The sequence below is a fragment of the Triplophysa dalaica genome, chromosome 17 (assembly GCF_015846415.1).
Source record: "Triplophysa dalaica isolate WHDGS20190420 chromosome 17, ASM1584641v1, whole genome shotgun sequence".
NCBI lineage: Eukaryota > Metazoa > Chordata > Actinopteri > Cypriniformes > Nemacheilidae > Triplophysa > Triplophysa dalaica.
Window position 1 is genome coordinate 18,833,299 of NC_079558.1, and position 19,169 is coordinate 18,852,467.

Below are 19,169 nucleotides of genomic sequence, written 5' to 3' on the forward strand. Positions count from 1 at the left end.
TCATGTCAACACCGACACGTGACTCTACTCTATAACACACTATTACATGTAACACGTCTGTGGACAGTGTATGCATCACAATACAAAGGCAGACAAAGCACTGAGGATGTTCCACGTGTTGTCTTTCATCATCACATCCTCCCAATAAAACTGTCTTATACTTTACAGTGTACTGTGGTAAAATTGTTTTTATTAATTCTGTAAGACACATTTAGCAGGAAGTTAAAAACTGCATCATGATCATGAATATGGACAGATTCCAGTAAAAAAAAAAGACTCAACTATAAATCTTCTGTGTGTAAACATTCAGATGACTCTGTTTAATTACCAAACCTCCAATAGAATGAAACATGACGGCAATAAAACATGTAGTGACACACACATCACGAGCGACTGAAGGGAATATTAAGGCATTAAGAGTGTGATGTGGGGATAAAACTCACTGACGGTCAATGCACAGAGGATTAAGGCTCAAAGGTGTCCGTCTGCTAATGACCAAAGGAAGTTTGGTTCTTTTTAATTTGTCAAAAATCATTTTTTTTATTATGTTAGTTAGCTGTATTTGTTTAAGTTATTATGGCTGAAATCAAAACAAATAAACTGGAGTTTAATTGATATTAGTTGGAATCCACAGACAAAAAACATGATTTTTGAATACTTTTAAAAACGGGGTGATCGCATTTTGAAACCAAACTCTACAAATATTACATTTGCCTGCCAGCAGTCTTAAAAATAACAACTAAGCAGAGCTTTAAACAGCACAACAAAAAATGTCATGATTTAAAGGTAACACAACGAGTATTTACAAAATAGAAAAAGTAAATTACAGCGAAAAACTTGTATATTTTCCGTGCCTTTAAAAGTACACAGAAAAGAAACAAAAGACTTCTTTAAAGCCTACATACAGTGTGCAGTATACAGAGCTGCTGCTGAGGATCATCATCATCATCATCATCAGTGTCTGTGTACACAGCATCCATCTGTCCATCATCACAAACAAACTCAATCAACCAAACTGCTTAGTACCAGAAAATGCATAACGGGTTTACTTTGATCTCGACTAATTCTGCGTTAATTCGTCATTTTTATAATCTACAGTTAGTGCTTTCTTGTGTTCGGCATGTTTAGCTGTACAGCCTCACAAGAATTTATTTGGTAGGTTAAGAGCGAACCCAAAAACACTCAAGACAAATAAAACAATGAATGCACACGTTAATGGTTGAAATGCTTTCAAAAGGTAAAAAAAAGAAGCACACCTACAGTATACAACACATTTTTGCAAAGTGTACAAAAAGTCTATTCACACACCTTCATGCACAAATCAGATTCTGTCTTATGTTTGGAGTAAAAAACATTTTCACAGTGCTAGCAGATGCATTTTACAAGAACAAATTGGACTTTCATTTGGATGAAGAAACGATACAAATCTGTTAATGCTGCTGAAATACAAAAGAATCTTAGGATTCATGAGGAGGTTAGAAGATCTGCTGCAGTCACAGAAACCTCAGAGAAGAGACAGAAGTGTCAACCTCACAAAATAGAAATAAAGGTAAAATATACATTTCATTACTTTAATCTATGAAAATGGAGCTTATCTTGACGATTTATTTGACATTACAACGGCTATAGGACTTCAAACATTTCTTTGAAAAGACCATAAAACTTAATATCAAAGTAACACAAAACAAAAACAAATCAAATTAGTTCAATAATGCTGAGCAGTTCTGATTGCTTTCTAACTAGACATTTATGAGCCATAATGGAGCTTAACAGGTAACAATCAAACACACAATACATTTGAGATGTTTCTAACCCTAAAGTGGCACTCCGTTTCTGTTTTGTTTCAAGCACAGCACTAAATCCCATCTGCTTTTTCTGTAATGTCCTACAGGTCCACGCTAGCGGACACTTCTAAAACAAATATAAGACCACAAGTCGGTTGATCTTTTCCACAATTATATCTTTTGTCCTTTAATGACCAAACCATTTTGATTCTAACAGATGTGAATGCAATTTGAGCTTGCTAAAATCAGCGCAGACTGCTAAATTGAAGGCGGGTGTTCAATTCCGCGTCAGATGTGTGCAGTCAATGCATCCAAACTATCCAACCAAAACACATGAACAAGTGTCCGTGTGAGGGCTCTGTGAGGGTCCTATGGCTGTGATGATGCTGTGGGAGGTGGAGGAGGATGAGGGTGAGGCTGCACTACAGTCTGTGTGTTGGGGGAAGGCGGGGGCGTTGGGCGCTTGAATTTGTCCGGGCTGTTGCTCCTTCTCGGGGAAGGTCTCTGTGGAGGTCAGAGAGGACACAAAAACCATCGATACAGTCATGTCACAAATGGGAAGTTTCTTCACACTGATATGAGCCCGTGATAAAGGAAGTGTTCACGTTCAACAAACATCTACTTTTAATGAAGTGTTTAAATAAATTGTTCATTTCTGTCGATATCAGTTTATTCTGAGCTCATAAGTATTGCAGTAGTGGTTGATTAGTTTGCGTCAGTTTTAATAATAAGTCATAAATGATATAGACTGTTAATTTGTTTAGTGAGATCTGTAAAATATGAATGACTAGTTGAAGTTTGTTGTATTGGCAGTCTGTCACGATTATGATATTTGACTGACGATTAATTGCCTAATAAATTATTGCGATTATGACTATTAATGGTCTGTTTCAGGGCTTTGACATGTAATTCTTGTACAATTTATATTTGGCTTTGAAATGACCATATTGTTCTGAATATAAGACTTGTCATGTTTTTTTCCTTGGAAATACCTAGAAAAATATGGGGTTATCAAATATTCAAGGTGAAGCTTATACGCATCGATAAAACAGCCACCTAATACTTGTAAATTGAGTCAATAGATCAGGGGTGAATTGAAGGCACCATTAAAATGCTATCAGTCATAGAAAAGCTCCAAGTCGGTTTTCTTTTCACTTGCAAGATTACAATAAAGTTTTATTTCTGCTAGTTTCATTTTAGATGGCCGGTTATAACGCTGAGATTAGTTATAATAATATTAAATTGTACTGCAGGTCATTTTAAATGGTATATCCTTTAAAGGTAAAAGTGATGGTGTTGTGGGGGTACATTTGACCAGTATCACCGTACTTCAGTTACAATATATACAATAAAATATGTAATATGCAGAGGCACTACAGCTCCCCCTTGTGTCTTCTATAGAGATGTGCAATAATTGCGATGATCTGAAACCATGGGATGAGAAGATAATTAATAATCATGACAGCCCTAATTGGCATTAGTCATTACTGCTGAAAACATGATCACAACTGTAATAAACGAACACACGAGCCCCTGAGAATGTGAAGAATTCTGCAGCGCTCAGAGCTGCGTCTTGCATCGCTGTTTAATATTTGCTTATCGTGTGAAGGGCACAGCTGTGAAGACTTCAGGGTGTTTGGATTCATTTATATTTATGCTCTTGGAAGACATTTCGTGTTCACTGGGAATCGAGGGAGGCGGTTTTTGAGGGAGTGCTGGGTAACTCACCACGGTGCCGTGCGAGGTTCCCACATGGACGTGCAGGCCGGGTGTGTTGTAATAAGACATGCCTGCTCGGGTCAGCGTGGATGGAGGGGTGAAGCCCACTGTGTGACCCGCATATGACAATCCTGTAACACACGCAAGACTTTTACTTGTAGTACAACCTGTCCTGTCCTGTTCATTTATTTACAGTCATCTTGTACAAATGCTCTGAACTGATCAGCTGAAATCACAGGTAAAACATGCAGCGCCCTTCGTCAAGCACCTTTTTCATATCTAACCAAAGATAAGCGAGACCTGTTGTTTCCATAACAACATGAAAGGAAGGATATTGGTGGTGAAGATGAGGATGGCACGTGTACCTGGTGAGATGGGTCTGCTGGAACTCGGGGATGGGCTGTAGGGAATGGGACTCGAGACTGTACGAGGACGCAGACCCTGAGCAGACATCTCATTAAAGTACCTGCAGAACAACAGCCGTAGGTTAAGAACGAAACAAAACCCTTAAACACCATCATCACGCGTAAGCACATGTTGTGTTTATTATTAAAGGGAAAAAAAAACATATTTTTTATCAGCCTGTAGTATCTAACATAATCTGGAAATTATGTATATATGTGCTGTTTTATATCAGTGTCAATAAAAAGATGCTAATCAGCCGGTATGAATTTTTCCTGTGGGTTTGAGCTATCAAGCTCTTATCAAGCTGCGCAACTAGAATCTGTCACACACGTTTGTTTTGGGTAAATATTGTTTGTAATGTGATGGGGTACACGGGGATGTTGTGAATGATGGCAGGCAGTGGTACCTCTCATCATCCATCTCCAGACTGGACTCGCTCTCTGAGAGATGTCGACACAGAGCTTCCCTACGCTCCACTTCTCGCTGGAGTTTCCTCTGCAGACGGACATTCTCCTCTCGCATGTGACGGTCCTCTTCTATATACTGAGCCCTATTCTCCGTGTCTGTACACACACACACACACACACACACACGTGATGTGAGCATGACAGAAAACACAAGACCAAAACAAGACACACGAGACAGGACACTGTTATTTGAGGAATTCAACTAAATTCATTAAATGACCCTTCATCTGTTTCAGTAACACAAGAGCTTTATATTACAGCAATCTAGACTGATATTCCCAAGATATGATTGTAGTCACAAGAGATTCAGAGTGAATACATCTCTTCGTTATATCACAGGTGTTATTCACTGTAAGTGACATCATCATGACTCACAGACTGCTGGGTAATCTTCACCAGTGTCCTCATCATGTGTATTTTAACAGTGTAATGTAAACACTGTCATCTAGTGGCCACAAAGAGAAACACTGTCAAACTAAAAATATTATTGACTTGATTACAACACAGGAGGCCTGACTAATATACGCGCAGTCAAATATCTATACTGTTATATTGTTGCATATGAGGCTGGTGAATTGCACTTTAATATTAAAAACATTAAATGTCCATTGGCATTCACATCCAAATGAACATAGACGAAAGAAAAAAATTCTTGATTGTATTAAACAAACCAAAATAGATACATTTTAATTTGTTTCCAAAAGTCTCATTCATATGCCGCTTTTGCATCCTTCTGAAACTTTAGAAAAAGCACTCCCATTATAAACCTGTCAGGATTTTGAATGACACAGGTGAGCAAATAACGACAATATTTTCATTTTCAGGGTGAACTCAGCAAAACATTTTGATTTTAGGTTGGATTTGAAACATTAACGGAGAGCATCGAGATCTTACGCTGAAGTTCTGCTGAGCGCAGGCTCTTCTTCAGACGCTCCACCTCGCTCTTGAGGAATCGGGTGTGCTGCATCATGTTCTCCGGCGTGTCGATCTCCATGGAGATTTCCCTGGGGGACGGGGGGGCCGAGACGGGCTGGTCGAGCTTCTCCTGAAGAATCCTGCGGATGAAGAGAATGGTCTTTTAGATTGAACACTTCACAAGAGCTGGAGGTCAAAACGCAGTGAGAGAGGACAGGCAAGTGCTTGCCTTTTCTCTGCCTCCAGCTTGTCCATGCGCTTCCACAGTCGATTCACCAGAGCCTCCTGCTCCTGCTCTAAAGTGTTCTCCAGGTCGATCTTCTCATGTCTGAGCTGAAAGCACACAAACGTTCACAGATCTGTAAAGAACCGCATGGATGGGATGTGCTGAAACTGTATTTGAGGTGGTTTACCTGTTCCAGAGTCAGCTGTTTGGAGATGGTGTCGTTCTCCAGTTTCTTGATCTTCTTCATCAGTTTGTTCACCTGAAACTCCTGCTCTTGTTCCAGGTGCTGCTCCAGCTCGGCTTTCTCGTGTTGTAACTGAGCATCAAACATTTAGTAAAAAGTTCTGTCAAAATCATCATGAAGCACTATGGATTAAAGTAAGTCTCATATTTTGCACTGTGATGGAGAATATCTGTTCACAGCTGCATTTCTGCCACGAGTCAACATCCTCCCATCTGTGATGAATTATTGTAGAATCACAGACGACTGTCACAATGTTCCAAATCATAACCAGCGGCCTCTGTAGGCAGAATTTTAAGGCATTGTCCACCCGATGAGAAAGCAGCTCAGAAAGTCACATCACAAATACAAAGTGAGAGACAAACACATACAGTTGTGTTCAAAATTATTCAACCCCCACTGAAATTGATTGTTTTGGTCGGTTTGACATTGATTATGATCATTCAGTCATCCTGCTTACAATTAAATCAAAGAGGCACGTGTAGGTCAGACAAATATAACATAACATTTATAATGAACTAACCACAAATGTCTTTTCTGAGCTCACATCATTATCAGTTTTATTCAACCCCCAATTGACATTCAATCTTAGTACTTAGTACAACATCCTTTTACAGTTATAACAGCTTTTAAACGTGAAGCATAGCTTGACACAAGTGTCTTGCAGCGATCTACGGGTATCTTCGCCCATTCATCATGGGCAAAAGCCTCCAGTTCAGTCACATTCTTAGGCTTGCGCACTGCAACTGCTTTCTTTAAGTCCCACCAGAGGTTCCCAATCGGATTTAAGTCTGGTGACTGCGATGGCCACTTCAAAATGTTCCAGCCTTTAATCTGCAACCATGCTCTAGTGGACTTTGAGGTATGCTTGGGATCATTGTCCTGTTGAAAGGTCCAACGTCTTCCAAGCCTCAGGTTTGTGACGGACTTATCACATTGTCATCCAATATCTCCTGGTACTGAAGAGAATTCATGGTACCTTGCACACGCTGAAGCTTCCCAGTACCTGCAGAAGCAAAACAGCCCCAAAGAATGATTGACCCCCCGCCATGCTTCACAGTAGGCAAGGTGTTCTTTTCTTCATAGGCCTCCTCCAAACATAGCGTTGATCCATGGGCCCAAACAGTTCTAATTTTGTTTCATCAGTCCACAGAACACTATCCCAAAACTTCTGTGGTTTGTCCACATGACTTTTGGCATACTGCAGTCGACTCTTCTTATTCTTTGGGGACAGCAAGGGGGGGTGCGCCTGGGTGTTCTGGCATGGAGGCCTTCATTACGCAGGGTGCACCGTATTGTCTGAACAGAAACTTCAGTACCCACATCTGACAAATCTTTTCTCAGTTCCTCAGCAGTCACACGGGGACTTTTCTCCACTCTACGCTTCAGGTAGCGCACAGCAGTCGAAGTCAGCATCTTCTTTCTGCCACGACCAGGTAGCGTTTCAACAGTGCCCTTTGCCTTGAATTTGCGAATGATGCTTCCTATGGTGTCTCTTGGTATGTTTAACATCTTTGCAATCTTCTTATAGCCATTGCCCTTCCTGTGAAGAGTAATCACCTGTTCTCTTGTCTTCCTGGACCATTCTCTTGACCTCACCATGTTTGTAACCACACCAGTAAATGTCTAGAAGGAGCTGAGTATCACAGTCATTTTAAAGCTGCCTAATTGGTGCTTATTAGGCTTTATTGCTGCTCCCTGATATCCACAGGTGTTTTCAATACCTGATTGAAAACACTTCATTGAACCTCTGTTCTTCAGAGTGGTAGTCTTTAAAGGGTTGAATAATTATGTCAATGAAGAATTCACAAAAGAAACATTTACTACTGTATTACAAAACTAATTGATGTCATTTTAGTTGCATATGGTTCTTTAAGAAGTCCTTGTAGGATTTCATTCTGAATACAATTACAAATGTACACTAAATTCCCTAAAACCATTTACAGCATTGGGGGTTGAATAATTTTGAACACAACTGTACATGGACGAACACAATAAAAAGTACACCTGCTGCAATGGGTTCTATATTAGAAACTGTTTTTCTCCCCCTTTTTAAATGTTGCGTCGCGTCTGATTTGAAAATTATAAAAAGCTGATTTCTCAGTCAAAGCCACTGATAGAAGTGACAGAAACAGACCTTGACCACCGTCTACGTCACGTAATTGATTTGTGGCCATGGTGAAGATATCCTGCACTCACCTGCATGAGTTTTCGTGAGAGTTCATTGGTGAGGAACTCCTCCTCTTTCTCATAGTTGACTGCTAACGTTTCTTTTTCTTTCTGCAGGGCCTGGATCTTCTTGAACAGAGTGTTACTGATAAACTCTTCCTCCTGTTCTGCCCTCGCTTGCTATAAAAAAACAGCGTTGTTAGTCAGAGCCAGACGTTTACACAAACACTCTCAGAGACAACTGTCTTGTTGAAACACAACGAACAGCTAAATAAATCCATCAATTACTCAATCTGACTGATGATGAAGGAAGCTGAACACTTGCTGATACATGTTTCACGACCCAGTGTGGAGTTCAGAAAGCTCCGCTTGTCAACTTTAACTACTGCAGATGATAAGAAATAAAACATGTTGTTTGTTTCTGGATGTAACCGTGAATGACTTAACAAGTTCAGACCTAAAGCAATGAGGCTTTTTACAGGAGATAAACTAGCCCATGGACTGTTCGCACAACCGTCTGAAACAAACAACAGCATGAAGACTTGTTTAAATTTAGGGCCCTATCATACACCCGCCGCAATGCAGCACAAGGTGCAGAGAAAGTGTTTTTGCTAGCCGGACACACAGTTCTCATTTTTCAGACCTGCGCTGCGTTGTTTAAATAGCAAGTGCATTTGTGCTCATTTGTGCACCCATGGGCTTGTTGGTCTAAAAAGGAGGTGTTTTCAGGCACATTGTTGAGGAACTGAAAAAAGACTGCATTTTCTACTAATGCACGCTTTAAATAACGAAAAAATATTGTGGCATTGACTTAAGTCCATGTTTGAGTTGACAATATCTTTTTGTTATTTAAAGGGCGCGTAAGTAGAAAATGCACCTCTGGATGGGTCCACAACCTGCTTTCACTTTATTTATTACACAGAGGGAAGCGCAGCAGCACACAAACATGACAAATATAAAAATAAATGGAGTACAATGTAAAAGATGATTATTGTGGACATAAAGATAAAAATCCAGCCTGTCCCGTATATGCCTTTCTGGAGAAGCTTCCAGTCAGTAACAAATCCGCCATGGCAGGAGCGCAACTGGCTCATAAAGGTAATGACAGATCTGATCGGTTTACTGCACGTTACTCCCAAAAAACACCCATTACTCATTAAGAGAATCGAGACAACCTGTTTAGACCATGCGCCCGGGCACACCAACCGTTTTCACGTCATTAAACTAGCAAAAGTGGATTCGGACACGCCCTGAGTGCAAATGCACCTTGCGCTTTAGACCATGCGCTTAGATCGTGAAAATAGGGCCGGCAGGCATTTCAGAGTAATGACAAAATAACAACAATACTGTACAATGTGGTTTAAAAGGGATAATTCACACAAAAATGTAAATTCTTTCATGAATTATTCAACCTCAAGTGGTTCCAAACCTGTATAAATGTTCTGTTGAACACAGAGAAAGATATTAGGAAGAATTAGGAAGACCCAGAACTGTCTGTTTTCCTAATGTCTTCTAAATGTTTTCTTGTGTTCAACAGAGCAAAAAATATACATACAATTATTCTTTCTCCTATGGTAAGCAATGGTGCCCCAGAAATGTAAATTGCTAACATTCTTCCAAATATATCTCCGTCTTCAATCAAACAAAGAAATGTTTACAGGGTTAGAACAACTTAAGGGTGAGTAAATGATGACAGAATTGTCATTTTGTTGTGAACTAACCCTTTACATGATTAGGAACCAAACCCAGCACGTTAAACGTGAATGACGTCAAAGCCATGTGTGCGCCATGCAGGGAACTGAAAGTGCGAACACACCATAAACAAAATAAAAAATGTCTGATGTTCATGAAATAATAACTAGAGCTATAAGTGAACACTTGTTGTCAACATTCTGAATCACAGATCACAAGTCACACTGCATCACTGTTTTATTCATATTTCATGCAAACAGGACAAAATACGATTCGGATTATGAATTAATTCAACATTGTTAAAACTTATGTTATGGATTCAAACAACTGTCTGGTGACTTTAGTGTACTTTCAGTCAAATCACTGATCTCCTAACAAAGCAAAATAGTATGTTTATATATTCAATTAACTTATGTTTACCACAGTAAAAGAAAATGTTCAAATACACAAAAACCGTTAAGAATTTCCATAAAATCAAGGGAGTTATTGACAGGCAAAGAGTAAGTTTTCATGACTATCTTATGCTAGTATTATTATTTAGTTGGCATTTTATTACTCTCAAAACACAACCGAGGCTTTAACATATTCACTAAAATGTACATGTGTAGTATGCTAAATCATATAGGCTACAAATAACGGGCAGTGTGAGATTATCTTTAACGATAGCACATTAGCTCGTAAGCTAAATGAACGTCGTCATATAACGTTACATGTTTTCAACGGTAACTGATTGAAATATGCGGGGAAAGAAATAAGTAATTGTTATTATTGCCTCACATATTCATAAACGTTCACAAAGTTAAGACATTTTTAAGAGTTTAATGAACGCGTTCGACTTAACGCATCGCTGCGCAAACGGATCGCGGTATGACGTCAAAGTACCGCGAGATGCGATTAGAAAGCCCGTCTTTATGATTCCTCACGCGGTACTTTGACGACAGACGCCGATGGGGATGCGCAAATACGCAAATGACTCACCATAGTGACGCTGGCTCTGCGCAGATCTATGTTCTCCTCTTGAAGGGATTTGCACTTCAATTTAAAGGTCTCCAGCTCGATCTTCAACACTTTATTCTCCTGCTGTAAGGATGCCAGGCGGTTCTTCAGCTCCTCCAGACGGAAGGGAGAGATGAGGACGGAAGAGGTCGAGGAGCAGTGAGGGGCACCTCCGTCCGTGTCGCTCTCACTCGCGCTGTCCGCCATCACTGACTGAATCGCACTGAGAGGATGATGACGAACCGAGCGACTCTCTGCAACGACCTTTACAGATCTGAGTCATTCGAGCGATTCGGTTCCTTCAAACGGTTCTTCACGAAATGGGCGGAGCTAGCTTTTTACACAACATGTGGCTAAATAAGGTGATTACTGATCATTAATGATTTATTTAAATTTATTATTTAGTTAACCGCAGACAATGACACAAATATAAAAGAAGATAAATGAGTGTTATGTGTTATTATATGTTATTATGTGTATATTTATATATCAAATTCAACATGATTATGGTTAATATAATCAATTAATTTGTTTTATTGAGTCACATTGTCCTTATGGCAGAACTTTGTGTTTTCTCTTCCCCCAATTTATCAAAATTTGATTCACATTTTAAAAACTAATAAATGAGCCCTGACCATTTTTTTATTTCTTTTCAATTTTAAGGTGATATGAAAAACATTTGTTTGTAAGATTTACTCTTCAAAACTTTCGATTCTAGATATTAAATAAAACGAAAATGCATCAAGGGTTTGAACACAGTTTATTATAAGCTTAAATAATTATTTTGATCATCCAGTGTATGTTTAGTTCCATACAAATGTTTGTTACCAGATCTGTCATTCGTGAATGCTCAAGGGTGATTCGCAGTCAATAATGCACCAACCTAAAATAAAGTTTCCCCAAAACCACAGCAGCCTTGAAAAGTAATAATACACTGCTGAAATGATTACAAATGATAGGCTGACCAAAAGATTTATACATTTCTTACAGCTGAAACACGTGACTTCTGGTGAATCTGTAAGTGAAGAGAGAAACCGGTAGTGAAGTTTTAGTGAAGCCGAACCATCTTACTAAAAAAACTATAGTGAGCAATGGCAAGGCTGTGAGTGGACACATCCAGAACATTCTCTCCTTTTCTCTTGTGTCTTATGCTGTTAGAAAAAATCAATCATAATAAAGTGATCCACATGCATGAAAATATTAGTAATCTGAAGAAATCTTCGAAAAGATTCACAGGCGCTCCAGGTCATGTACCAGGTTTAAAAGAAACGTCTCTTGTTAAAATCAAGCTGGCTTTTTTCATTTACAAACATTTGTCCTGCTAATAGTCATACAAGTGCGTTACACTCAAGCGTTCCCTTAAAACTGGAATCAGAATCGGTAGTTCATTCGCACACACTTGCCAGTGCCTTGACAATATTGTGAGCCACATTAGAATTTATACAGTGTAATTTATGTACATCGTAACCTCCATCAAACAGCATCATACACCCCGACATTATGGGGCCAAAAAAACAAACGAAAGAAAAGTAAGGCGAGTGTAGAAGTGATTGGAACGTGCCCCTCCGTTTCTGTCAATCATCCATGGGGTTTTGTGGCGTGTTCGGTCATGAAGGTGTTTTATTCCTGACACTTCCGGTCGATGGAAATGTGGCACCGTCAATGTCCTCTCGACAGTCGGTGACCGTCAGCCGCCCCGCGTTACTGACAGAAACAAGTTAATCATGCTCATGCGAAATCAAAAGTCCTCTGGCTGAAACCTTTTATTTATGTGAAGTTGTAGACACCGTCTTCATTCTCTGACCTCCTGCGAGTTTCCAGTGATCTTCCACCCAGGAAAATGATTTTGAAACAATTTCACGTCTGAAACAGCAAAGCACATCATGTAATGCCCTAGAATTGCTAGAATTTTTGATATATAAAAAAATGCTGTAAAGTTGCAGTTTTGAAGATACTAGCTTTCATTCTCACAACCACAATTTTTAATGTATACTTTATAACTTCGCTATTCATATGATGCTTATGATTTATTGGTTATCAGCTGGGGAAGAAGTGATCCCATCAATATCTCCCTCTGTGTCTTTATAATCTTTTTTTTAACTTCATATTTATTGTTCTTGGTTTGAATGAACCTTTACACAAGTAACAGTCAGATTACATGGGTTAAGGGATGCACCGATACCATTTTTTAAAGACATTTTTATTTTTTTCCTGGTACTCGCTGATGCCTGTACATTTTCACAACACGTTGAGACTAAAAGAAATCGAAGAGCTTCATGATTACAAACAACTCCACCTTAAACACATTTTGAAAAAGAAAACCTGTATATGCTTTTCACAAACGTGTCGTGTATGTGTACATTTATATGTGTACATGAGCTCAGTGTCGGGCCCAATACCGCCACTGGTATCAGTCTGTGCATCCCTAGTCTCCACTTTGAGCAGTTTTTAGTGCTTACCAGAAAGTGCACACAGCTGTTACGATTGACTCTTTTTCTCTCTTTGTCTTCCATCCTTCTTTTTGCCGTTCCCTCCTTCACCGTCCTGGAATGAAAACGAGAATTAGAATGAAAGCAGAAATGACTTGAACAGAGTCGCCATGCAACACGTCGGGTGTCCGTGTGAGTATTAATATCACTCCTGTTCCATCACGCACAACAGATGCTGAAATAAAACTGTGAAAAATCTGTGTGTTCAACACATTCAAGAGTTTAGGGCTGCACAGTTAATCAAAAAATAAATAAATGTCATTTGACTTTGGTGATGAAGTACTGTGTCATGTGTAACATTACAGCAAATCTGCGTTTTTTTGTCCACGGTGGATAACTTAATAATTGATTTCAGTTTATTCAAGGTTACTGTCATAACCGTGCAGTCCTATTAGAAACGTTCACTCAGTTCTCCGTTAATGACATCACTTCAAACCCACAGCAGTAGATTCCAGTTAGATGCGTTATACTGAAAGCTTCAGAACACGGAGGTTCACACTAACACGAGCATCATCACGGCACACAAGGCCAACCTCAGTGTACACTCTGCGGGGCCCTGGGCCCCCCTCTTCCTCCTCCTGTCCGGCCCTACCGGCCTGTCGGGAGCGTTTCCCACGCTTTCTCCTTCCCTTCTCCTCCACAGCAGCTGTGCGACACACAACCTTGCGGATGATCTAAGAGAAGGGGGGGTAAAGTGACGTGGAACTGCTTTATATCCGTGAACAGGTGATTAAGGGCAGGTAACGGTCACTCTGTAGGACATGGACATTACTTTTCTGGTGACTATGTTTCCATCGTCATCAGTGTACTGCTCCTCTGTCACTGTCTCGCCGGGAACGTTTTTGGCCTGATCACCCTACAGATGCAGGACGAGACGGATGAGGCGTTGCTTAATTCTGATCGTTGACACACACACATGCACACAATTTAATCTACACAACAAATTTAAACTACACTATAGACCACTTTGGAAAACTTGGTCAACGCTGGTCCAGAAGAACTTCCCGTTTAAATTTTTAAAGAAAGGTTAAACAAAAGACAACTAACAGAACATTTGAACAAAGTTTTATTTATACACGTGAGATTTAAAAACTAAACTTCTGGACCAGTGTCTACATCTTGCCTAGTGGTCTATAAAGGAACCGGTCAATCTAACACAGCAGGAGAAAACAGAGTCCTGAGCCAGCGAGTTGTCTTGGAGACAGCAAATATATATACACAGATCACCTCGGGTCATGCATAACTCCAAATAAATTTCTGCATATTAATGGATTTTAAAACGGAGGACAGGATCTGCCTTGTATGTTGATGTAATATGCAGTCAGGCTTTTTTTTGTAAATAAAAGATGGCAAAACAGATAAAAAAGTCAACACTGCACAGCAGAACGAGGAAACTATTCAAACTGTAGATTTGTAAGATGAAAGTGTCACTTCATGTCCTCTAAGCACACAGACTCTGCTAAAGCACACGGCACACGGATGAACGCAAACCATCTGCACCAGCACCACTCACGGTACCTTCAGAATCACTCTCCGTCGATACACTCTGGTGGTGACGGTCTCCTCCTCCTCTGAACTGGATTCATTCTCTTTACAAGCTCCCTGCTAGAGTCACGTCAGCCCATGAGCCGTCATGCTTCACCTTTAACTCAAGTTACAATTCTCCCCAGTGCAATCTCCCCAGAATTCATGGCGACCCCGCAGGTTTTTGTCTTATACTTTTTGCAAAACTTAAGTCTAAATCTATTCACTAGTTTCCAGTGGTGTGATTCAGTACATGAATTTGGACACTAGCAAGGCTCTTGACCCACTTTACACTGGGACCTTGATAACTTAAAGTAGTTTACCTATCCCGATTACAAGAATGTTTATTTGGTAACCAGGCTAATGCACATGGTGTTTATAATCTGAAAATGTTGCACTCGAGCAGTTATGACAAGAGGACAAGCTTAAAATGGCTGATTTCATTCAATGTGTATTAAACTAGGTTGGGTTTTGAGACACTCTGAGCCTTATTTGGACACTGTACAGTATGCAATAAATGTTTGGGTTTCAGCTTATCAATGTGTTTTTAAAAAAGCACCCTACCTGAGCTTCATAAACAGTTACGCCCTCCTTTCTGTTGTTTGATTCTGTTCCTCTGTCCTCCAGCGTCTCGCTGCTCACCTCCTGCCGTCCAGAGTCTTTCCTCGCTTTGCCCTTTGTTTTGCTGCTAGACTTGCTGGCATCTGGCGCTTGGTGCTCTGGATGTTCTCCATTTTGCTTCTCTACTCGCACTCCATTAGTTGAGGACACGGGCTCTTGGCTGTGTGGAATCAAAGTTTAAAGAACATTTCTTGATGGCTGACGTCCTACAGGTGGATATCAGTGTCCATGACGGCGACAGTTCTTACCTTTGCCCTTGTGTATCAGTACCCAGGCCTTGGCCTGAAGCCATCACCATTGAACCAGATGTCTCACCCTGCGAACCTGAAATTGAAGACATATGGGTTTCTGCCTGCTGCACCTGTGAGAGGATCTCCTGCAGCCTCTCCTCAGTCATCTCCACATCCTCTAAGCCTTCCTCCAACTTAATGTTCTCCAAGAGAACCTTGATCTTCTCTTGGGTCAATTCTTCGTCTTCCTCGTCAAATCCAGACAAGCTGCCCTCTCCAGGACCTCCTCTGGCTGAGGAAGAAACGGTGGGCTCGTGTTGAGCTTCCTCTCTCACCGGGCTGCTTGGAAAGACGTCTTGTTCTTCTGACGTGGCTTCAATGTCGTGTTGTTTCGAGGAGACCGCAGATTCACGAAGGTCGTCTTCAGTTAACCCATCCTCTTGGCCAAAGGAGCCTCGACCTCTGATTGAGGTGTCCTCTTCAATCACAGTGGGAGGCTTGGCGTCGGCAGACACGGGGCCGCTAGTGGATGGCAGGGAAAGTTCACTGGGCCTAACGGGGGCACTACTGGGGAAGTTTAGCCTACCGTCCTCGTTAAAGAAATCATCCTGCCGCAGGGGGGTCGGGGGCTCATAGGACAGCTCTGAGGGACTCTTAAGCTCCAGCTCAATGTCTTGGTAACCTGAGTGATACAACACAGGGAGATGGAGGCGAACACCACTTGTGCAAAATGCCACAGAAACAGACACAATGAGAGAGGCCTTTGAAAATGTCATGGAGGAGATGTTGGTGTTACGGTGGAATAAATAATTTAACTTGCCTAATCTTTTATCCCTTAAGCAATAGTCTGGGTTATTTGTGTTCAACATATTTTTACTGAACAAAAATGCAACCTTAAAATACTAGATTGTTTCAACCCATGGTAAAATATAGACAAACCCAGCCGCTGGGTTTACACACAGGGTGTGTTGTTTCAAGCCACGCTTGGTTTACACATGGAAATTTTCTAGTTTCACAAAAAGCAGCAGTTGAGTTTGTCCATATTTTTTCCAACCATTCTGTTGCCTCTGGGGCAACAGAATGCCTTAAATGGCGAACATTAACCCAGAATATTCCATTACAGACATATCATTAATGAGCAACATATAGTATCATTCGTACGGTTATAGTAGTTACATTTATTAAACACTGTAGTTTGCCATGTGATTTTCAAAGGCCAACAATAACAACACTAAATGTAAAGTTCAGGAACAGAGGGGTCCTGGCGTAAATGGAGGAAGATGAAAGATGATGGGGATGAGACAGAAACAGACTGAGATTGTTGTTCTCTGCTCAACAGTTTAGACACAGGTACAGTAGATGAAGAGGGGGCAGTGGGAACTATCATGGCCACCACTGTGAAGAGATATGGAGCAGGGTTGATGGAAAAATGAGAGTGTTAGAAAATCAGATCTAATAGGATGATATTGCATCTTAAGTTATTTCGCCTAAATGAAGATGAGAATGAAGTGTTAACCATAGATATGTATTAGTGGATGCCACACATCTGTCATGTTAACACCAGTGTGATTTATGATGGCATGAGCATAGAGCTGTAGCAAGAGCTAGCACTAGAGAGAAGAGAGAGACAGCGCTGGCCCTATGACTGACGGTGGAGGAGCAGTGGGTCTGGATTGACAGCGGAAGCGCTCTAACAGGAAGGTTCAGAGGATTCTGGGATACTGGAGAATCAGGCAGCTCGGTAGCAAGCAGACATTCCAGAGTAGCCAGAGCCATGCTATTAAAACAGCTTCCTTTTAACACTTATGTATTACTGTAAACACTACACTGAGAGAAAGAGTCATGCTGTAGAAGCAGGTTAGATTTCAATGAATGTGTAATATTTCAGAAAAAGTGAGAGAGAGAGAGAGAGAGAGAGATAGAGAGAGATAGAGAGATAGAGAAAGAGAGAGAGAGAGAGTATGTGACAGAAGACAGAGTGCTATTGCTTATTGAATTCGGAGAGTATGCTGTAGTTTGTATAGACAGGTTTCATCTTAGCAACATAAACAAACGTTACTGCGTATGCGCACTTCTGTGACCCCAACTGAACTTCCGGTACACTTTCTAATAACAATCAAAAGAATACGAGAAGAAGTGTTACTTGGCTAAACTCGTTTCTCCAAAATTTCAAATTTCGACTGCGATAACAAGCTCAACATCTAGATGTCAGTGTACCATACTTTATCTTTAAATGCGACCGAACTACGGCACCCATTCAACAAATTGTTTATTTAATAAACAAACATACTACTAAATTCTACAAGTCGTTTATTTAAACAATTATTATATTATAAATTAATACTAACATAAATTAAATAAAACATAAATAGTTATCTTTTTAGACACTAGCCAAGTACAGACCGGAAGTTAACTGGGGGTCAGGCGCGGGAGCGTCCGATGAAATGGTCTATACACATAAACATAATATTATTGTAAGCATGAACCTGTTCTTAAACCCATCACAGCAGATGCAGTCTATAGACTTTTTTAGGTTTGGAGGAAGACCAATTTAAATATTGAATAATAAGTATAACTACGCTCTTATTGGTAGATGAAAGCATCGTCACACTAACCAAAATATTTAATAAACAGTCACACACAATTCTCCGGAAATCTCTTTCAGATTCTGGTTATGAGGCTTTAAAGGAACACTCCTCTTTATTGTAAATAAGCTCATTTTACAACTCCCCCAGAGTTAATAAGTCGAGTTTTACCTTTTTTGTACCAGTTTGTATTCAGCGGATATCCTGGTCTGGCGATAGCACTTTTAGCATAGCTTAGCATATATCAATGAATCCAATTAGACCAGTAACGTCGCATTCAAAAATTACCAAAGAGTTTCGATATTTTTCCTATTTAAAACTTGACTCTTCTGTACTTATATCGTGAGCTAAGACCTGCGGAAAATTAAAAGGTGAGATTTTCTAGGCATATATGATTAGGAACTGTACTCACATTCCGGAGTAATAATCAAGGAAGTTTGCTGTCGTAACAGGTATGATATCACTGCGATTCCAAAATAGTAAAACTCAACTTATGAACTCTGAGGGAGTTGGAGAATTAAGCTATTTCCCCCAAAATTTGAGTGTTACTTTAACAAGTGTTCTAATAAAAATGTCTTGTAATTTCTGCTCTTTATTATTAAAATGGGATTAAGTTTGGATTCATCATTGGCTTATGTCATGTACAGCTGCATGCTTTAAGCTTTCATACAAATATACGATCAAAAACAATTCAGTAAATACCATTACACTGATCCCTGACTGGTCCAATACCAGCCTGGGAAACAGTGTAGATAACCGGGGAATCTAACAGATTAGAAAAGAAGATTGAGACTTAAACTTAAACTTGAGTTTAAGTTTCTACTGGACTTGAATTTAGAGCAATAAATGTTTTGCCATGATGGTTCTATGAATCTACAGATTTGTGAGAGAAATAGAGAAACAGAGTTCAGGTAGATGGGGCTAAACTTTACCATCAGCCTGCTCCTGGGAAACTGGGCTATCATCTGCAAAACATCTCGTGCCTGTTATGTTACCATAGTCAAAAATCGGCCCTTCCAGCAATGTCACAATATCCAACCGATTGATCTTAGTCAGGACTGCAGATAAGGCATCCGCTGTACAGAGAAAAGAAAAACTTGTTTATG

At 40.1% G+C, this 19,169-nt stretch overlaps 2 protein-coding genes across 7 annotated transcripts in view; both read right to left on the reverse strand.

Moving 5' to 3' along the window:
- Positions 1-170: 170 nt before the first annotated feature.
- Positions 171-10,909, reverse strand: ccdc6b (coiled-coil domain containing 6b). The gene is made up of 9 exons (XM_056771858.1): positions 10,597-10,909; positions 7,957-8,106; positions 5,704-5,832; positions 5,520-5,623; positions 5,270-5,430; positions 4,315-4,471; positions 3,869-3,969; positions 3,513-3,634; positions 171-2,288 (listed from the first exon to the last, which is right to left on the reverse strand). The coding sequence occupies exons 1-9, from the start codon at positions 10,819-10,821 to the stop codon at positions 2,154-2,156; spliced, it is 1,284 nt and encodes a 427-aa protein (XP_056627836.1). The 5' UTR covers positions 10,822-10,909; the 3' UTR covers positions 171-2,153.
- Positions 10,910-11,357: 448 nt separating this feature from the next.
- Positions 11,358-19,169, reverse strand: part of ank3b (ankyrin 3b) — a 135,354-nt gene continuing 127,542 nt past the window's right edge. For 5 of the 6 annotated variants that reach the window (XM_056770715.1, XM_056770714.1, XM_056770713.1 and 2 more), the window contains 8 exons: positions 18,996-19,139; positions 15,497-16,160; positions 15,192-15,408; positions 14,622-14,708; positions 13,876-13,959; positions 13,637-13,777; positions 13,074-13,158; positions 11,358-12,477 (listed from right to left, as the gene is read on the reverse strand). In XM_056770715.1, the coding sequence (XP_056626693.1) occupies positions 13,093-13,158; positions 13,637-13,777; positions 13,876-13,959; positions 14,622-14,708; positions 15,192-15,408; positions 15,497-16,160; positions 18,996-19,139 (1,403 nt within the window). In that variant the 3' untranslated portion in view covers positions 11,358-12,477; positions 13,074-13,092. The remainder of the gene's footprint in view (positions 12,478-13,073; positions 13,159-13,636; positions 13,778-13,875; positions 13,960-14,621; positions 14,709-15,191; positions 15,409-15,496; positions 16,161-18,995; positions 19,140-19,169) is intronic. The other variant, XM_056770719.1, reaches the window with a different exon arrangement.

Excerpts from the sequence above, each read along its gene's own strand:
- ccdc6b (XM_056771858.1), bottom strand. The coding sequence starts at position 10,821 with ATGGCGGACAGCGCGAGTGAGAGCGACACGGACGGAGGTGCCCCTCAC. Across the intron at positions 5,431-5,519 it reads AAGCTGGAGGCAGAGAAAAG|GATTCTTCAGGAGAAGCTCG; the intron begins GCAAGCACTTGC and ends CTTCATCCGCAG. Across the intron at positions 3,635-3,868 it reads CAGCAGACCCATCTCACCAG|GATTGTCATATGCGGGTCAC; the intron begins GTACACGTGCCA and ends CGTGTGTTACAG.